This window comes from Protopterus annectens, chromosome 10.part0, assembly GCF_019279795.1.
Source record: "Protopterus annectens isolate FY-2018-M chromosome 10.part0, PAN1.0, whole genome shotgun sequence".
Taxonomy (NCBI): domain Eukaryota; kingdom Metazoa; phylum Chordata; order Ceratodontiformes; family Protopteridae; genus Protopterus; species Protopterus annectens.
In genome coordinates this window covers 692,775,918-692,791,873 of record NC_056744.1, presented here as the reverse complement: position 1 = coordinate 692,791,873, position 15,956 = coordinate 692,775,918, and the positions used below count along the sequence as shown (strand labels likewise).

Below are 15,956 nucleotides of genomic sequence, written 5' to 3'. Positions count from 1 at the left end.
TCTTTGGTGAAAGGTAAATGGACAGATGTGCAAAACCGATGTAGTGTAGACTTGTTAAAAGCCAAACTAATGATGACTGCAAATTACTGGATGAAATGTAGTGACTTTTATTTAAATATTGTTTCAAACCGGCCCCTTCTTTAAGCCATAAAATCTAATTCAAAATGCACTTTAAAAAAAAGTGATTTAGTGTAATAGTGTGCAGTATGTAGTACTAGGGTGCAGTATGTAGTTTTGCGGTGTTCTTTGCTTTAGCTTTAATTTGCTAGTGTGCAGTATGTAGTCTTGTGTTCTTCATTGCTTTAGCTTTAATTTACAATAAAAACAGTCTTAATTTTACACTTGGCTTGTGTGTGGTATGCAGATTTTTTTAGGTTTGTTTCAGAGTAGTCATGGTTGGTTTATGAATTTTTTACTTTTTTAAAATAAACAAGTGTGAATCGTGTGTTTTTTTACTCCTTTAAAGTTTGCTTACTGTTGCTACTGAGTAATGTGTTTTTTTTTTTTTTTTTTGCAGTAATGCTTCACTTCATTTAAATGGTTTGAGTTTTCAGTATGCTGCAGTGTTGTACCCATAACTGTAATACTGCATCTCCTTTAACACCTCTGGTGATATCGTGGTGGGGGTGTGGCCAGTGTCATAGTGGTCACACACCCCTGTCCACACCCCCATGTCTCACTTTGGCCTTGTTAAAATGTGGCAACCCTGGGTGTGTGTTAATGTGTAATTAACCCCCTTCCAGGGGTGCACCCCTGGGTGGGTGTTACACCCTGTCAGGCATTATTGCCTACTTTGACTATCCTAGTTAAAGCTGTTAGAGCTCCACATTTTGCCCATTTGTTCCACATTATGAAAGGTATAGTTTCGCATCTGGGAAATGGAAGGTTGACGACTATGGATGTGTAAATAATTTTTTTGGACAGAAATCTCAGGCACTCTAAGAATGTGAAAATATTCATAACCATTAAACATTAACAATATACGAGTGTTTTGATGATTGTCACTTTCTGAAGTGACAACGGGATCCCATATGCAAAAATAGGAAGAGCGGTTGTAAATGTATGGATTTGTATTTTGTAGCTCATACATCTTGGGTGCTGCAGTAAATAAAGTCCTAACTCCGCTGACTGCATCTGACTCTGTGACCCACTCAATTTTCAATTACTGCATATAACGTTTAAAACTACCAAAAGTAGAGTGCGACTACTGTGATTGTTGTCTGAAACAGAAAGGGTCTACGTCGGACTTGTTACTGACGGACCTGCTATTCGGCAGTATTAATTCCTCTTCGCAGGCAGATGGCGATAGAAGAGAAAGTCGTTGTTTAGATGAGGTCACGGTCTGCTTTCTTTAACTTTGTTTTGTCACTATTGTTTATATGAGAGTCATCATGGCAGCAGAGGATGTAGATGTTGATATAGAAGGGGAAGAAACAGAAATCTCTAAAGGGTGAGCTTACCAAGTTTTGTTGGTAGTCTGAATTGGCAGAAAAAGGGAACCAGTGCTAATGTGAAGTATGTTTGGTTATTTTTCCTGTCTCCTGTTGAGAGCTGACCTGGGTATATAAAGGATGCTAGCTAGTGTGGTGATACTGTAGCACCACGTTTAAATACATGTGTCAAGGTAACAGACGGAAATTGTGCTTAATGTGAATCTCCCACTTAGGTTAAAGTATGCATGCAGCCACTTGGTGATATAAAAGCACTACGTATTTCTAATAAAATCAAACCTAGTTTGTTTTTTTCGTGTTATGGTAACAGAAATGAAATATCTCTCAGTTGTTCAGATTTTTACTTCATATTTTAGTATGTCTTTCATAAAATTTGTGGTTGTCTGGCTAGTCGTTGAGGATTGAAGTCGATATGGCATACATTTGCGTTTCAGACTTCATTTCACGCAAAAGCTTATAATGGCATGTTTTAAAAATGTCCCCTGATTTTAGGAATTTGTGCCCGATTATCCTTGTCCAGGTTTCTTGCAATTAGAGCTTGAGAGATGCAAATGAGAAAATATCTTGTATTTAATATCATGTGACAGCGTTTCTCCTTTTGCATTGTTCCTTGACTGGAAGAAAAGCTTTAAATATGGAAGACTTAACTTTTGAGAGTCTGGCAATTGTTTCACCTTTAACAGTCACTACTTTTTACAGAAACATTTGCTTTCTCCTCAGCCCCCTTGCATTTTACAGAACTACTGATTTGGAAATCCTCACCGTGGCCCAAATCAGTAGCTTATGAGGTTCTGTTATTGTCTCCACTTAGAAAAGGTTACAAACGTGATGTTAGTGCAACCATTGCATGAACACTGAGCTCCCTTTGCCCACATTTGCTGATTCAACAAGTCCTTTTTGTCACTTCATTGCAGTACGTCCGCATTCCATTAGTTGTTGTCTTTCTGCTTTTCCTGGTTAGGGGTCGCCACAGCGGAACTCGGTCTGCTAATGATTGGTAGTTGATTTTTACGTGCTGCGTTACCAGCCCTGACGCACAACCTTCAACGAAGGTACGCCCATTCACGCATGTCTCCACGCAGAAGACACTCTAGCTGAGAATCGAACCGGACAGCGTCGTACTGTGAGGCGACAACGCTACTGCAACACCACCACTGCGGATGTTCTTACATTTTTGAGAGTGCTTGCGTTTACATTAGTTATCTGCAGTTCCCCTTTGTTGGAGGTAAGCAGGATTTATTTGCTTGCAGATTAAATGACTGCAACCTTAATTCCATACACAACTCCTCTTTAACTCCTGTCCTCCACGCCTACTTAAAAATACACTGTTTCTTCCCCTGCTGTTCTCTAAACTTTCACACTACCCCAGCCCAGTCCCATCCACAAAACAGATTGTATTATTTTTAGCCACACTACTATTCTGTATGCCTTTATCCATGTCTTACAATTTCTCTAATTCAATACTTATTCAGACAGAAACACCTCTTCACTTATACTTCTGTTTCCGTTTACTGATATTTAATCTCCGTACCTTCATCCTTTCAACTTCATACTCCGTCTGAAGTCTTATCACTCTTCGGATGTAGTGCTATCCCACTCAACCTACCAGTTTTGAAATACCCTGTCATATTCTTCAATCTTTAGCTATATTCTTTACAAACTACCCTTTAATAAAATGCTGCATATGCAAGACACACTTCTGCTCTTCATTTCACTGCAGACAAGCCCTTCACAGTAGTGCCTCCCTCCATCCAACACTCAACATTCATTTAATCTGTGTAAACCACTAACCATAACTGACACTATACACCCTCCATTTCCTACCTGTTCTTGCTGTTAACCACTGTCCTCATTTCAAATTCTTCCCACTGACACCCACTTTCTCCTTACAGTGCAGACCATCTACAACATCCCCCTTCATACTACATAAATCCCACTTTCTTTGCTTCACTATCAAACTAGCCAACTGTTCCAAACATACCTATAAAAATTGCCTCTAAACAAACACAGGCCCATTTCACCACCAGAGCAAACAAATACATTTTCATCTACCAAATTCTTACGGTTCTATAAATCTAGCTCTTCGTAATAAAGGTAGTCTTAGAAAACAAAATAAATCCTGTGATTTTTGTTTGCCATGTTATGTTAGGAGATTGGCTCAGCAGACTCGTGGGTTAAAACTGACCCACCAAATTTCAATCACCAATTGCATATTTAATGCATGATATCACTCAAAAATTGGATGAGGCCTGCACGTCCAAAAAAAAGACATAAAAGCCTCTCTCATTGGTTCTGTCTTTAGGAGAGGAAGTTTGGGCAAACAAGTTCTAGATCAGTAGAAATCATAGTGGTATGGCAGTGGCATCTCTCTCCCTCAGACCCAAGTTAAATATTTCTTGAAGAAATTCTTCAACATAACAAACCCAAAAGTGACATCATAACAATGGGGGGTGGGGGCTTATTACTAATTCTTATTAAAAAAAAAAAAACCAGTATAACTGACTTATTCTCAAACACCCAACTTATTCTTGAGTCCACTAGGCCAAACTTCCAGTCTAGTAATCATTCTGTCTTGGATCTTGTAATTATCTACACCTCTTCTGACATATCCTTCATCTCCATTCTGTCTCTGCACTCAGTGACCGTGGTACAATATCCTATGCCAAATTTTGTCTTACTCCACTAAAGCAGACCAAAACATTACAGCTCTTGAGAATGACCTAGACCCCATTACTAGGTCCCCATTGCTGATAGTGCAGACCTGTTAACAGCTACTGTCGTTCTCGCATGCACTCTTCTACATCTTCATGCCAAACACTTTCCCAAAATTTCAAGAATTGCTAAATCAAAACAAAAAACTAAAATCTGTATTCCATCTCCAAGGTCATGCATGGAAGATGTGGAAACTGTGTCCTTCTTGATGTCCTTGTAAACTTACTTAACCAAAAAGGCAAGTACACAACACAAGGCCTTTTACCTACAAATCAGTAACTTGGTTTATGGACTTCTGGTCCAACCGATCTTTTGCAGTTTTTACTAGATTTTCAGTATGAAACTTGGCCACCCTAGAAAAAGATATACTATAGGGGTCTATTCTGTCCCCCTTTCTATTATTTTTGTTTATAAAGTCTGAGCTGACCTCCCTCATCTCCTGTAATACTCAACATTGATGACATGGTACTGAACAGATCCAGAGATTCACACTACTTATCTGGAACTCAACCTTCCAATAACTCTTCTCCTGGATAGTGTGCAACAGACTAGATAAAAAAAAACAGCACATAAACTAAGTTTTAGAATGCAAATTTACTCTCACTTCCATTGGTTCATCAGGATGTACCTGAAACTCTCACCTCCAGCTATCGCACAAGACCAGGTCCTAAAAGTGCTATCAAAAACTAAAAAATACTGTATCAGTGGGTCTTGACAGTATCCCAGGGTGCATCACCCCTAACAACACTGCTCAGTCTCCGTACAGGTTTTTACCAAGTGAATGGAGAACAGCTGCAGTAATTCACCTGCAAAAGAGAGGGCCATCCATAGACCCAGCCAATTAAAGACCCGTAAGTCTTAGGAGCATCATATGCAAAGTCATGGCAAGACTTGTTGTGGAATTAATTTATCAGGGCATGTCAAACTTTCATGCACTGGACCAGTTTTAGTTTGGATTTGTCAAGGTAGGTCATGCTTACTCAACCAGGTGCAATTTTTTGAAAGGGTCACCAAAGCAATGGGTGAAGACAAAACAGTGCAATCTGCATGCCTCGCCCTGGTCAAAAGGTTTTGGCACAATTCCCCACTGATATAACCACTTACAAATCACATAGGATGCTAAAAGAAAAGAAAAAAATGTTCTGAGGCTAAAACCACAATTTTATTAACAAAATATAAGGACAAAGTCAAAAATTTTTGTAGGATATGTGAATCTCATTTTTAGAAACCCGTTTAACATATTCTTGGAATACAATATACTATCCATAATTACAATCTCTGCCCCCTTGTCAGGCTTCATAATTTGTGTTTGCTTTGTATTCGTTCCTCCTTAACTCTTCCATTAAATTCTTTTCCTCTTTAGGAAGGTTAGGATGTGCCTTCCTTTTTTAATAGCATCTCTAATGCAAGATTCTTTTTATTCTTAGGAATTTAATGGAAGCATTAAGGAGGAATGAATGCATACAAATTATGAAGCCTGACAAGGTAGAAGGGATTGTAATTATGGATAGTATATTGTATTCCACAAAAATGTTAGACTTGCTAATTATAAATACTCTCATTTTTAGAAACCCTAGAGTAACGTCCTATAAAAATGATTTTGTCCTTATATTTTGTAAATAAAATTGTGGTTTTAGCCTCAGAGCATTTTTTCCTTTTCTTTTGGCTTCCCGGGTGACTTGCAAGTGGTTATTTTGGTTCTGGAGTTTCACCTAATTTTTCCTCATCATTGGTAACAGTTCCCCACTGAGGCATAGTTGCAAAGCTGAATAAAATGAGAGTAAACCCTTATGTGGATTGCCAACTGGCTCACAGGATGCAGATGACCAAACAGGGAAAGTTGCCGCCTCAAAGAGAGCAGTCACCAGTGGAGTCCCACAGGGTTTCTGTGCTGGGACCTGTCTTGTCTGGCATCTACTGTTCTGAAGTAAAATGTAGAGCCAAAGGGGTCTGGCTGACCTAAGCTAGGAACAGTCACTGAATCACCAAAGGACTTGGCCATTCTGTAGGACAGTTTGTCTCAAATAGCTAGTTTCAAAGTTGTGGTCTGAAACAAAATGTCAAAAAATGATTTATTGTATCCTTTTGGAAGTAATCTACTCCAGGGAACTACCATATTGACAATATACCCCTACAAGTTGACCCAGTTTGGGATTTGGGAACTTATGTGAACAGTGACCTAACTTTTGATCATCAAGTGTCAGGTCATAAGAAAGTCCTTCTATATTGCACAGCTTATAAATAAAGGGATTGTTTCTAGATTTAGGGACATCATTGTCCCCCTTTACTCAGCCCTCATTAGGCCAGTCATTGAATTTTGATGCCCCATTTTGGCATGCATCTGACCAGGCATAACTAGAACACTGTAAAAATACACTCAACACTCCAACCACGTAAAATTGTATAGCAGATACCAGTCCTCAGCTCGAGCGAGACGTAAATTTTGTAAAAATTAGTGTAGATATCAAAAATAATGTAGTAAACCCAGTAAAAACACAGGTTTATTGTAACAAATAAAAATCCAACAGTCAAGCAGTTTCTTGGTTAAGCGCTTACATCTGAATAACTCAGATTTCATCAGAACCAAGATTTTCACAAACAGCATTCCTTTTAAAGTTAATTAGGCGCCAAAAAGCCTTATAAAGATCTAATTTCTTAAAGAAGCAATGTTATAAAATCTATAATGTTACCCACAGAAAGCCCTATTACAAACAAGCTATATTTTAAATTGCAATTTATAAAATCAATTATACTTATAAAAATTCTTTTTTAAAAAAGGAAACTTATAATTTCTAATGTTTGTAATAATCAACAATAATGCTATTAAGACATAAATAAATGATATCTGTGTTGTGTAATCCATACAGAAAAATGAAATGAAATATACAGATATTGTAAATATTTACACATATATAACATATACACGTGTATATAATGTGTACAATGTATGTATAATGCACATAATTTGGGCATTACTTATCCCCGGTCCAAAATTAAAAAAGGTTTTATACTAATAAAATCATTAAGACCGGGGGGAGTAGTTGCGTCACAATATATTTGCCATTCACTTTCTTTGTATGATAAATAGGTCTTCCAGTTGCCACCATATACTGACTGTTCCACCTGATCTATTATAATAAATCTAAAAGTGTGATCCTCACCCTTGTCCAGAACATGTCTGCTTAAAGCATTTTTTGTGTCTTTTTTCTTAATTCTGTACAGGTGTTCATAGATCCTAGTTTTAAGTTTTCTCTCTGTCTTGCCTATGTAATAGGCAGGACAGATTGAGCAGGTGGCAAGATAGACTACCCTCTGACTATTGCAGTTCCCTTTAACACTCCAACATTTGGTATTCAATAAATTATCCAGTTTAACACTACTATTTTCATTAATATAATAGCACTGGTTACAAGAGCCACACTTCTTTGTTGAACTCCTTTTCTTCTTAAACTTAGTGTAGGAACTGGCCTCTAACAATTTTTTCAGATTGAGGGCAGTCTTGTATATGCAAATAGGATTATTCCCTATGCAAGCTGAAATGTTGTCAGATGTATTCAACAATTCCCAGTGTCTTTTTACAATTTCCTTCACCAGGTTAGTATATGGGTTGAACATAATAATGCAACCTATTCTGCTGGTGTTGAAATTAATCTTCTTATTAATACCTAATGGTTCTCCCAACAGGGGTTTGTATCTCATACCCCAATTACTTTTAACAAATTTGGCCATTTTCTCCACCATTCTTTTTGGATATTTTCTTTCCAAAAACATTTGCGAGATATTGTCTATTTCTTTATCCGTAATCTCTTTAGAAGATGACATCCTCGCTGCACGAATGAATTGTCCCTTAAGGACATTCCTAAAAATGTGTTGTGGATGACAACTACCAAATTCTATGTAGTCATTCGAGAAAGTGGATTTTCTGAAAATCTTTGATGCAAATCCATCAGAGGTGGAACTAATAAATGTGTCTAAGTAGGCAATACCTAATTTTTCCATCTTGAATGTAAATCTAAGAAAAGTAGTGCTTGAATTAATATAATCAATAAATCTCATAATATCTTCAGTTGGGCCCTTCCATATTATAAAAAGATCATCCAAATATCTAGAATAAAGAGAAATATTTTTAAAAAATTCGCTAGAAAAAAGAAATTGATTTTCCCACTCAGGTTGGCGAAAATGGGGGCACAAGAGGCCCCCATAGCCTGGGTGGGAGAACCATTAGGTATTAATAAGAAAATTAATTTCAACACCAGCAGAATAGGTTGCATTATTATGTTCAACCCATATACTAACCTGGTGAAGGAAATTGTAAAAAGACACTGGGAATTGTTGAATACATCTGACAACATTTCAGCTTGCATAGGGAATAATCCTATTTGCATATACAAGACTGCCCTCAATCTGAAAAAATTGTTAGAGGCCAGTTCCTACACTAAGTTTAAGAAGAAAAGGAGTTCAACAAAGAAGTGTGGCTCTTGTAACCAGTGCTATTATATTAATGAAAATAGTAGTGTTAAACTGGATAATTTATTGAATACCAAATGTTGGAGTGTTAAAGGGAACTGCAATAGTCAGAGGGTAGTCTATCTTGCCACCTGCTCAATCTGTCCTGCCTATTACATAGGCAAGACAGAGAGAAAACTTAAAACTAGGATCTATGAACACCTGTACAGAATTAAGAAAAAAGACACAAAAAATGCTTTAAGCAGACTTGTTCTGGACAAGGGTGAGGATCACACTTTTAGATTTATTATAATAGATCAGGTGGAACAGTCAGTATATGGTGGCAACTGGAAGACCTATTTATCATACAAAGAAAGTGAATGGCAAATATATTGTGATGCAACTACTCCCCCCGGTCTTAATGATTTTATTAGTATAAAACCTTTTTTAATTTTGGACCGGGGATAAGTAATGCCCAAATTATGTGCATTATATGCATTATACATACAATTGTACACATTATATACACGTGTATATGTTATATATGTGTAAATATTTACAATATCTGTATATTTCATTTCATTTTTCTGTATGGATTACACAACACAGATACCATTTATTTATTTATGTCTTAATAGCATTATTGTTGATTATTACAAACATTAGAAATTATAAGTTTCCTTTTTTAAAAAAGAATTTCTTAAAAAAGAATTTTTATAAGTATAATTGATTTTATAAATTGCAATTTAAAATATAGCCTGTTTGTAATAGGGCTTTCTGTGGGTAACATTATAGATTTTATAACATTGCTTCTTTAAGAAATTAGATCTTTATAAGGCTTTTTGGCGCCTAATTAACTTTAAAAGGAATGCTGTTTGTGAAAATCTTGGTTCTGATGAAATCTGAGTTATTCAGATGAAAGCGCTTAACCAGGAAACTGCTTGACTGTTGGATTTTTATTTGTTACAATAAACCTGTGTTTTTACTGGGTTTACTACATTATTTTTGATATCTACACTAATTTTTACACAATTTACGTCTCGCTCGAGCTGAAGGACTGGTATCTGCTATACAATAACTAGAACACTCGCAGAGATATCTTACTAAAAGGATGCAAGGCTTTAATATGTCTTACATGGATTGACTCAAAGCCCTGTCACTGTACTTGGTATCCTATAGACTGCTAAGAAGTGACCTGTGTCTGGCATACAAGGCATCCTCCGACCCATTACGGATGCATTTGCTGTACATTAGCAAGTCAGATCGCATCAGAAATACTCTGTTTAGGGATCTAAACCTCTTCTGAAACATAAACAAAATGTTTTGGAGGAGCAGGGACATTTCACAGAGGATATTGCTGCTGTGAAACAGACTCCCCATCTGTATAAAACAAAATTCACCCCTGTCCATTTTTAAGCTCAACTTAGATATGTAGATGGGAAATAGAACATTTATCCCAGGACTGTCCCATAGTACAGATGGACAGAGGCAGGTCCTAAATGTTCATCCCATGTGTGGGCCCCCTCAAATTATCTATGGTAAGATCCCAGTTACTGTCATTAGGGTTAATTTATAGTTATCGACCATGGGATGGGTAAGACAAATTTATGACCAAATGGGATAGGGTATGTTGAGCACAAAACGTGGCTTGGCTTAAAATGGCCCACAAAGGCAACTCAACTTTCAGCACAATAACGAAGTGACAGAATCCAAAATCAACTTCATGTTATTCTTTAAATACAATTAAAAAAAATCATATTTTCTCTCTGCAAAAGGGAAGGCTGCTTTAGGTAAAGGTGTTAACATAGCTCAGCTGAAATATGTGTTCTCCTTAATTGCTTCATTCAGCAAAAATAAATGTAATTTCTATAGACAGTCGCCAACATGTGCAGTTTCCTCGTGTGGGGAGCCACTAGCAAAGACAAATTTTTATTCAATCATAAAACCAAATGAGTTTTCGCATTTATGGGTGGGTGCTTTTTCAAATTAAGAAGAAAAAAAGCCAAACTATGCATATTTAAAGTCAAGTCATATGACTAGCAGCCCATCAAATGACAAAATTAATTAATTTCTTAATATACCTACACTCCAAAATAGGTTTCCAGAGCTTTAATTCTTTTGGAAAAGTGTCTTTTTCATCAGTACTGGGAGTTAACTTGCAGGACCCAAGTTGTTTAGATAATGCCTCGTCATCACTGTTGCCTCTGAGAGAGCACCACTGTCTAGTAGTGTTAAAAGCCTGGCAGTTCCACAAAGATGTAAACTATTTGCAGCCTTACTTATGTTTAAGTTGCCAACTCAACCCCCTCCACACCTGTGGAGTGATCCATTGTACCTTTAGCTTTAACCTTAGATGTATGTCATCCACCTGACCAATCACGACTTCTCAATCGTGGCTCAACATTGGAATACTTACCCAGCCAAGTGAAAGAAATGAACTACTACCCAAGATTTATATCTACCTTTTGAAAGGCTTTATTTCAGGGTGCATCATGCAGTTGCCTCCCTCACTCCAGAATCGCTAAACATTTCAAAATTCCCCGTCTTGTCTATTTTTCCACTGTCTATTTCTGTATCTGTTAATACTATCTCTGTTCTCCTCCCTTTTCCCCTCACCCCCTTGTTTCGTCTCCTTTCACTTTTAGCCTCCTCTTCCTGCACACTTGCTTTATGCTACCCCTGTCCTTCATTCCCTGCTAGCCTCCATTTTCTCGTAATGAAATATTTAAAATCCCTCATTTTGATGAGTGTACATAGTTACTACCAGCATTGAATTGTCTTCTTCTTCTTCTTCTTTCGGCTTTTCCCGGTTAGGGGTCGCCACAGCGGATCACTTTGTCCGCTCATGATTGGCAGTGGAGTTTTTACAGTGTCGCGTTGCCAGCCCAGCGCCCAACCATCCACAGAAGGCACACACAGCATGCACTTAATGTATTCTACTTTATTCAAGACAGTGTACAGTCTAAATATTTTACTGTGGCACACCACCACTTATTGTATATTCCATTGTTCATGGGTGATTAGTAGGCTAAAGACCCTAAATGGCCTTTTTATGTTTAGCCATGCATCCCTAATGTATTTAACAGGTTTTAGCACCACTCATTTAACAGGGGGTATAGGTTGGGTATGAGTGAGTACCGCAGGGGTTGAGTGTATATAAAGTCCGTAATGAGATGGGAGTTAATGACCGTTTTTATAATGATTTTATTAAAATGTTTGATCAACACGGTTTTGAATTAATGGAGTTGTTAATTCTGGTTTATTAGAAAATGTTAATTCATTGAATGAATGGATTATTAACTTACTGTTTAACAGTCTTGAAGAGAAATATGAAAGCTTTTGGATATGTTGATAAACAAAAAAAAACAATGTTGATTCTAAAGTTTGACACCATGAGCCCTAGAGGCTTGAATCAAAAATGCACTTGGAAGTGTTTGGTATAATGCAATAAAGTAATTCATAATTGTTTAATTGTTTTACTAATGAAACAATTCATCTAGTTTAAAGAGTATATAAGCTGTAGTTTTTATATGTATGATTGTACTCTGTTAAATGCTTTTTACAGCAGAGGCGCTAGAGAATTAACGTGTATTTTTAATAAAAAATTTTCACTGGTTGGTTCTGTGTGGTATTCATTCAACTGTGTGCTGCTTTTGGTGTGGTTTACAAATGTTGATAAACAACTTTAATCTATTACTCTTAGAAAAAAAATAAAAAAGATAGAAAGGGGCAGTTTATAATACAAAGTCAGACGTGCTTTAAAAGATTTCCACTCAAAGTAATGAGCAGACTACTTTTTATAACAATTTGGATGTTTATTCTGCTCATCATAATAATAATATTAATGATCTTGATTGTTCTACGACCCCAATAGAAAATGGACATGAATTTAACATCAGTGACTCTAGAATTTCCCCTGTTGCAGCGTTTCCAGAGAATTTTGGAACAGAAGGGGAGTCGGGACATTTGGAATTACCCAGGGAGAGGGGCAATATATATATATATATATATATATATATATATATATATATATATATATATATATATATATATATATATATATATCAAGGAGCGACAGTCAAGAAACATAAGAGAAAAGAAAGAACAGTGGAAGTAAATATACTAATGATGGGACAGTCAAGAAACATAAGAGAAAAGAAAGAACAGTGGAAGTAAATATACTACTTGGGGATGATGGGAATATTTATAAACACAATGGTTTTAACATTTTTAATTTATAGTAACATTGTGATAAGTAATCAGCCTTTTTCCTTTCGAAAAAGGTTTTCGTTTTTTTCCCTAGTAATCCAGAAATTGAATTTTTCCATTCAATACAGCTGTAGCACTACCAGCTCTGATGTAGGTTCATAGATGTGTACTAAGCTAATGACCCTGGAGTTTCTGCAAGCCTAGCCCATAGAAGTCTCCTGGCATCATGCCACCCGATGTTGGTCCCCAGTGCCTCTATCAAGTAGTCACTGCAGTGATCCCCGGGGTGAGCTTTGTTTCGCATCCACTTATCAAGATTTCTCTTGAAGAGGGCCAGTGAGGTGCTTTGCTTGACAAGTATGGGAAATCTATTTCAGAGCATGGGCAGTCTCTGGGTTATGAACCTGCCCTTCCAGCATGTTCTGTTGATTGTAGTAATGAGGTTGAGGTCTCAGAGCGTGTGGTGTGGAGAGATTGGGATTTCTTTAGATGTAGCATTTCTAACAGAGTTGGGTCAGACATGGCTTTGTAAGTCAAGCAGAGATTGCCTCTTAGAAGATGATATGAGACCAAGAATAGCTGGAGTTTTTTGAGTCTGTCCGTGTAGAACATGTGGTTAAGGACTCTGATCCTCTTTGTGAGGTACTTTTGTGGCCTTTCCAGCTGTTGCATGTGTCTAGTGAGGTACATGCCAAATGGGGCATTGTATTCTCTGATTGGCCTAATGAGGGAAGAGTAGAGAGAGGATGACTTCTTTCTTCCTGGATGCAAAACCCTTGGTAATGAGATATGCCACACAGACTTTCTGACCACAGTGTCAGTGTGGTAGTCTAAGGAGAGTTTGCTGTCAACCTGTGTCCCCAGATCTTTCATAATGCCTTCAGTGTTCAATGGGCTCCCATCAGTGTGGTAATTAGTGGGAACTGAGTTTTTCCCAAAGGGGAAGATTATGCATTTTTTGGCATTAAGCTTAAGGCCATGGTTTTGACACCAGTCATTGGTCTCAGTGAGGCCTTTCTGTAAGGTGTCTACATCACTTGGGGAATTAATAATGGTTATCAGCTTGCAGTCATCTGCAGACTTGGTCAGCCAGAATCCCTCAGTGTTGGCCTGGACTTCTGTGAAGTAGATGCCAAACAGGAGAGGACCCAGGACAGATCCCTGTGGGAATCCACTTGTGACTGGTCAGCAGTTTGACATGGAGTCCGCTACTTTCACACTGTGAGTTCTACCTGTGAGCCAATTTGCAACTCACCTAGTGATATAGGGGTTGATGCCTAGTTTGGTGAGTTTATCAATAATTCCTGAGTGGGGAATGGTACCAAAGGCCTTGGGCCAGATCGAGGTAGGCTGTATGAACTGCCCCCCCCCCATCCACAGCTCTGGTGACTGACGTCAACCAGGTTGAACAGGCATGATCTATCTTTCACAAAACCAAAATTGCCTGGGGATCAAGAGTTTGGAGATTCCCAATATCCTTGTTAATCAGGTCCATGATGATGTGCTCCATAGCCTTGCATATCAGACTCATAAGGCTAATTTGGAGAGAATTCCCAGGATCTGTAGTCGCTCCCCCTTTATGGAGAGGGATGACTGTAGCAGTGTGCCATTCGGTAGGGACAAAGCCTGAGGTGAGGCTGTGATTGAACAAAGCACACATATGTGGTGCCAGTTCACTTTATAGTTCATGTAGAACACATCCAGGGATATTGTCGCGTCCCATGGAAGCTGTGTTCTTGGCCTTGGACAATGCAGCTTTAACCTGTGCTGCAGTAATGCTGGGTGCCTAGCATTCCTCCGGTGTTGTGGTTGTTTTTTTGTGGGGGGGGGGGGAGGTGTAAAGCTGGCACTGAATCTGTCGGCCAGTATGTTGGCAATGTCTATTGGCTCAGTATAGGAGGTACCATTGTGCAGTAACTCGGAGCAAACCTGGGTATTGCTGTGGAGATTTGTTCTATAACTATAGAAGGGTTTGTGGTTGTTTTTAGTGTCTGCCACAATTCTGCCTTCATAGTTGGCTTTAGAGGTTTTGATGAGGGATCTCAACTTCTTGTTGAGGCTAACAAGGGAGTTTTTCCAGGCTTGGGACTTCATCTTTTTCTGCAACAGTTTCTTCCTTCTGTTGTAGAGTTTATTAATGGCATGAGACCACCAGATTGGCTTCCTTGTTTTGGAAGAGGGCTTCTTGGTTAATCAATATAAGAAAAGGAGTGTCTACATGACTACACCCAACCCACAGTCCAGATGTTTGAAAAGGCCTGGGAGCAAGATATTTAGAAAATTAGTAGGAATAGAACTAAACATAATGGCAAGTTAAAGTTTACTAAACAGGCAATGAATTTTCTAGATGGTGTAATTAATGACAGTAGCATAAGGGTAATGAAATCCGATAAGAGGGGTTGTTATATATGTCACAATTGAATATATAGTTAAGATGCTTTTTAAAGATGCGTTTACTTTTGAAATTAGTTCTATCAACCTGGTGAATATAGTGTATTGGAAGATGGGTATATTTTTGAATGATGCAGTTTTATAAGCTATTTTAACAAATTATCTGTACGATTTTTTGAAAATCCCTACAATCTTTAGAATACCTAAAGTATAAAGAAATGTTTCAGACCCACCCTTCAGTCTGATTGTGGCATCCCCAGGGTTCTAAAACGTATCCATTGGCCGATGTCTGCAGCCTGTTTTTTCCATATGTTCAAACATTTTAAAGGACATATGGGGTTTTTTAAGCTGTTTGAAACAGTACTTGTAGTGTGACAATCTTATTTTTCTTGTTACAGTATTAGATTTATTTAATGGTATTCCTAAACTGGAAAGCTAGAATTATTTCGAGAAAGCTTGATAAAGCTAATTCTGAAGTGAATTTAATTACTAATGTTATGGAACTAGTGCTGGACAATAATTTTATTAATTTTGAGTGTGAGATTTACAGACCAAAACTATGACTGGGGACAGTATGTGTGCTTTCACATACGCCAGCTTGGTTTTAAAGACCTGGGAATTGTCATGTTTTTACTATGGAACTTTTCAAATATTGTAAACTATATTTAAGATTGTTTATTTTATGTTATGTTTTTTTTTTGGATTTTAAATTTTTGAAAAATTTTAAAAAGGGGGGTTTTTCTATTT

At 37.5% G+C, this 15,956-nt stretch overlaps 1 protein-coding gene across 1 annotated transcript in view; it reads left to right on the top strand.

Annotated features, from left to right (window-relative positions):
• Positions 1-1,291: 1,291 nt before the first annotated feature.
• Positions 1,292-15,956, top strand: part of LOC122814191 (histone H2A deubiquitinase MYSM1-like) — a gene marked incomplete in the record, with an annotated part of 897,734 nt that continues 883,069 nt past the window's right edge. The window contains 1 exon segment of the mRNA XM_044086797.1: positions 1,292-1,450. Coding sequence (XP_043942732.1) covers positions 1,380-1,450 — 71 coding nt within the window.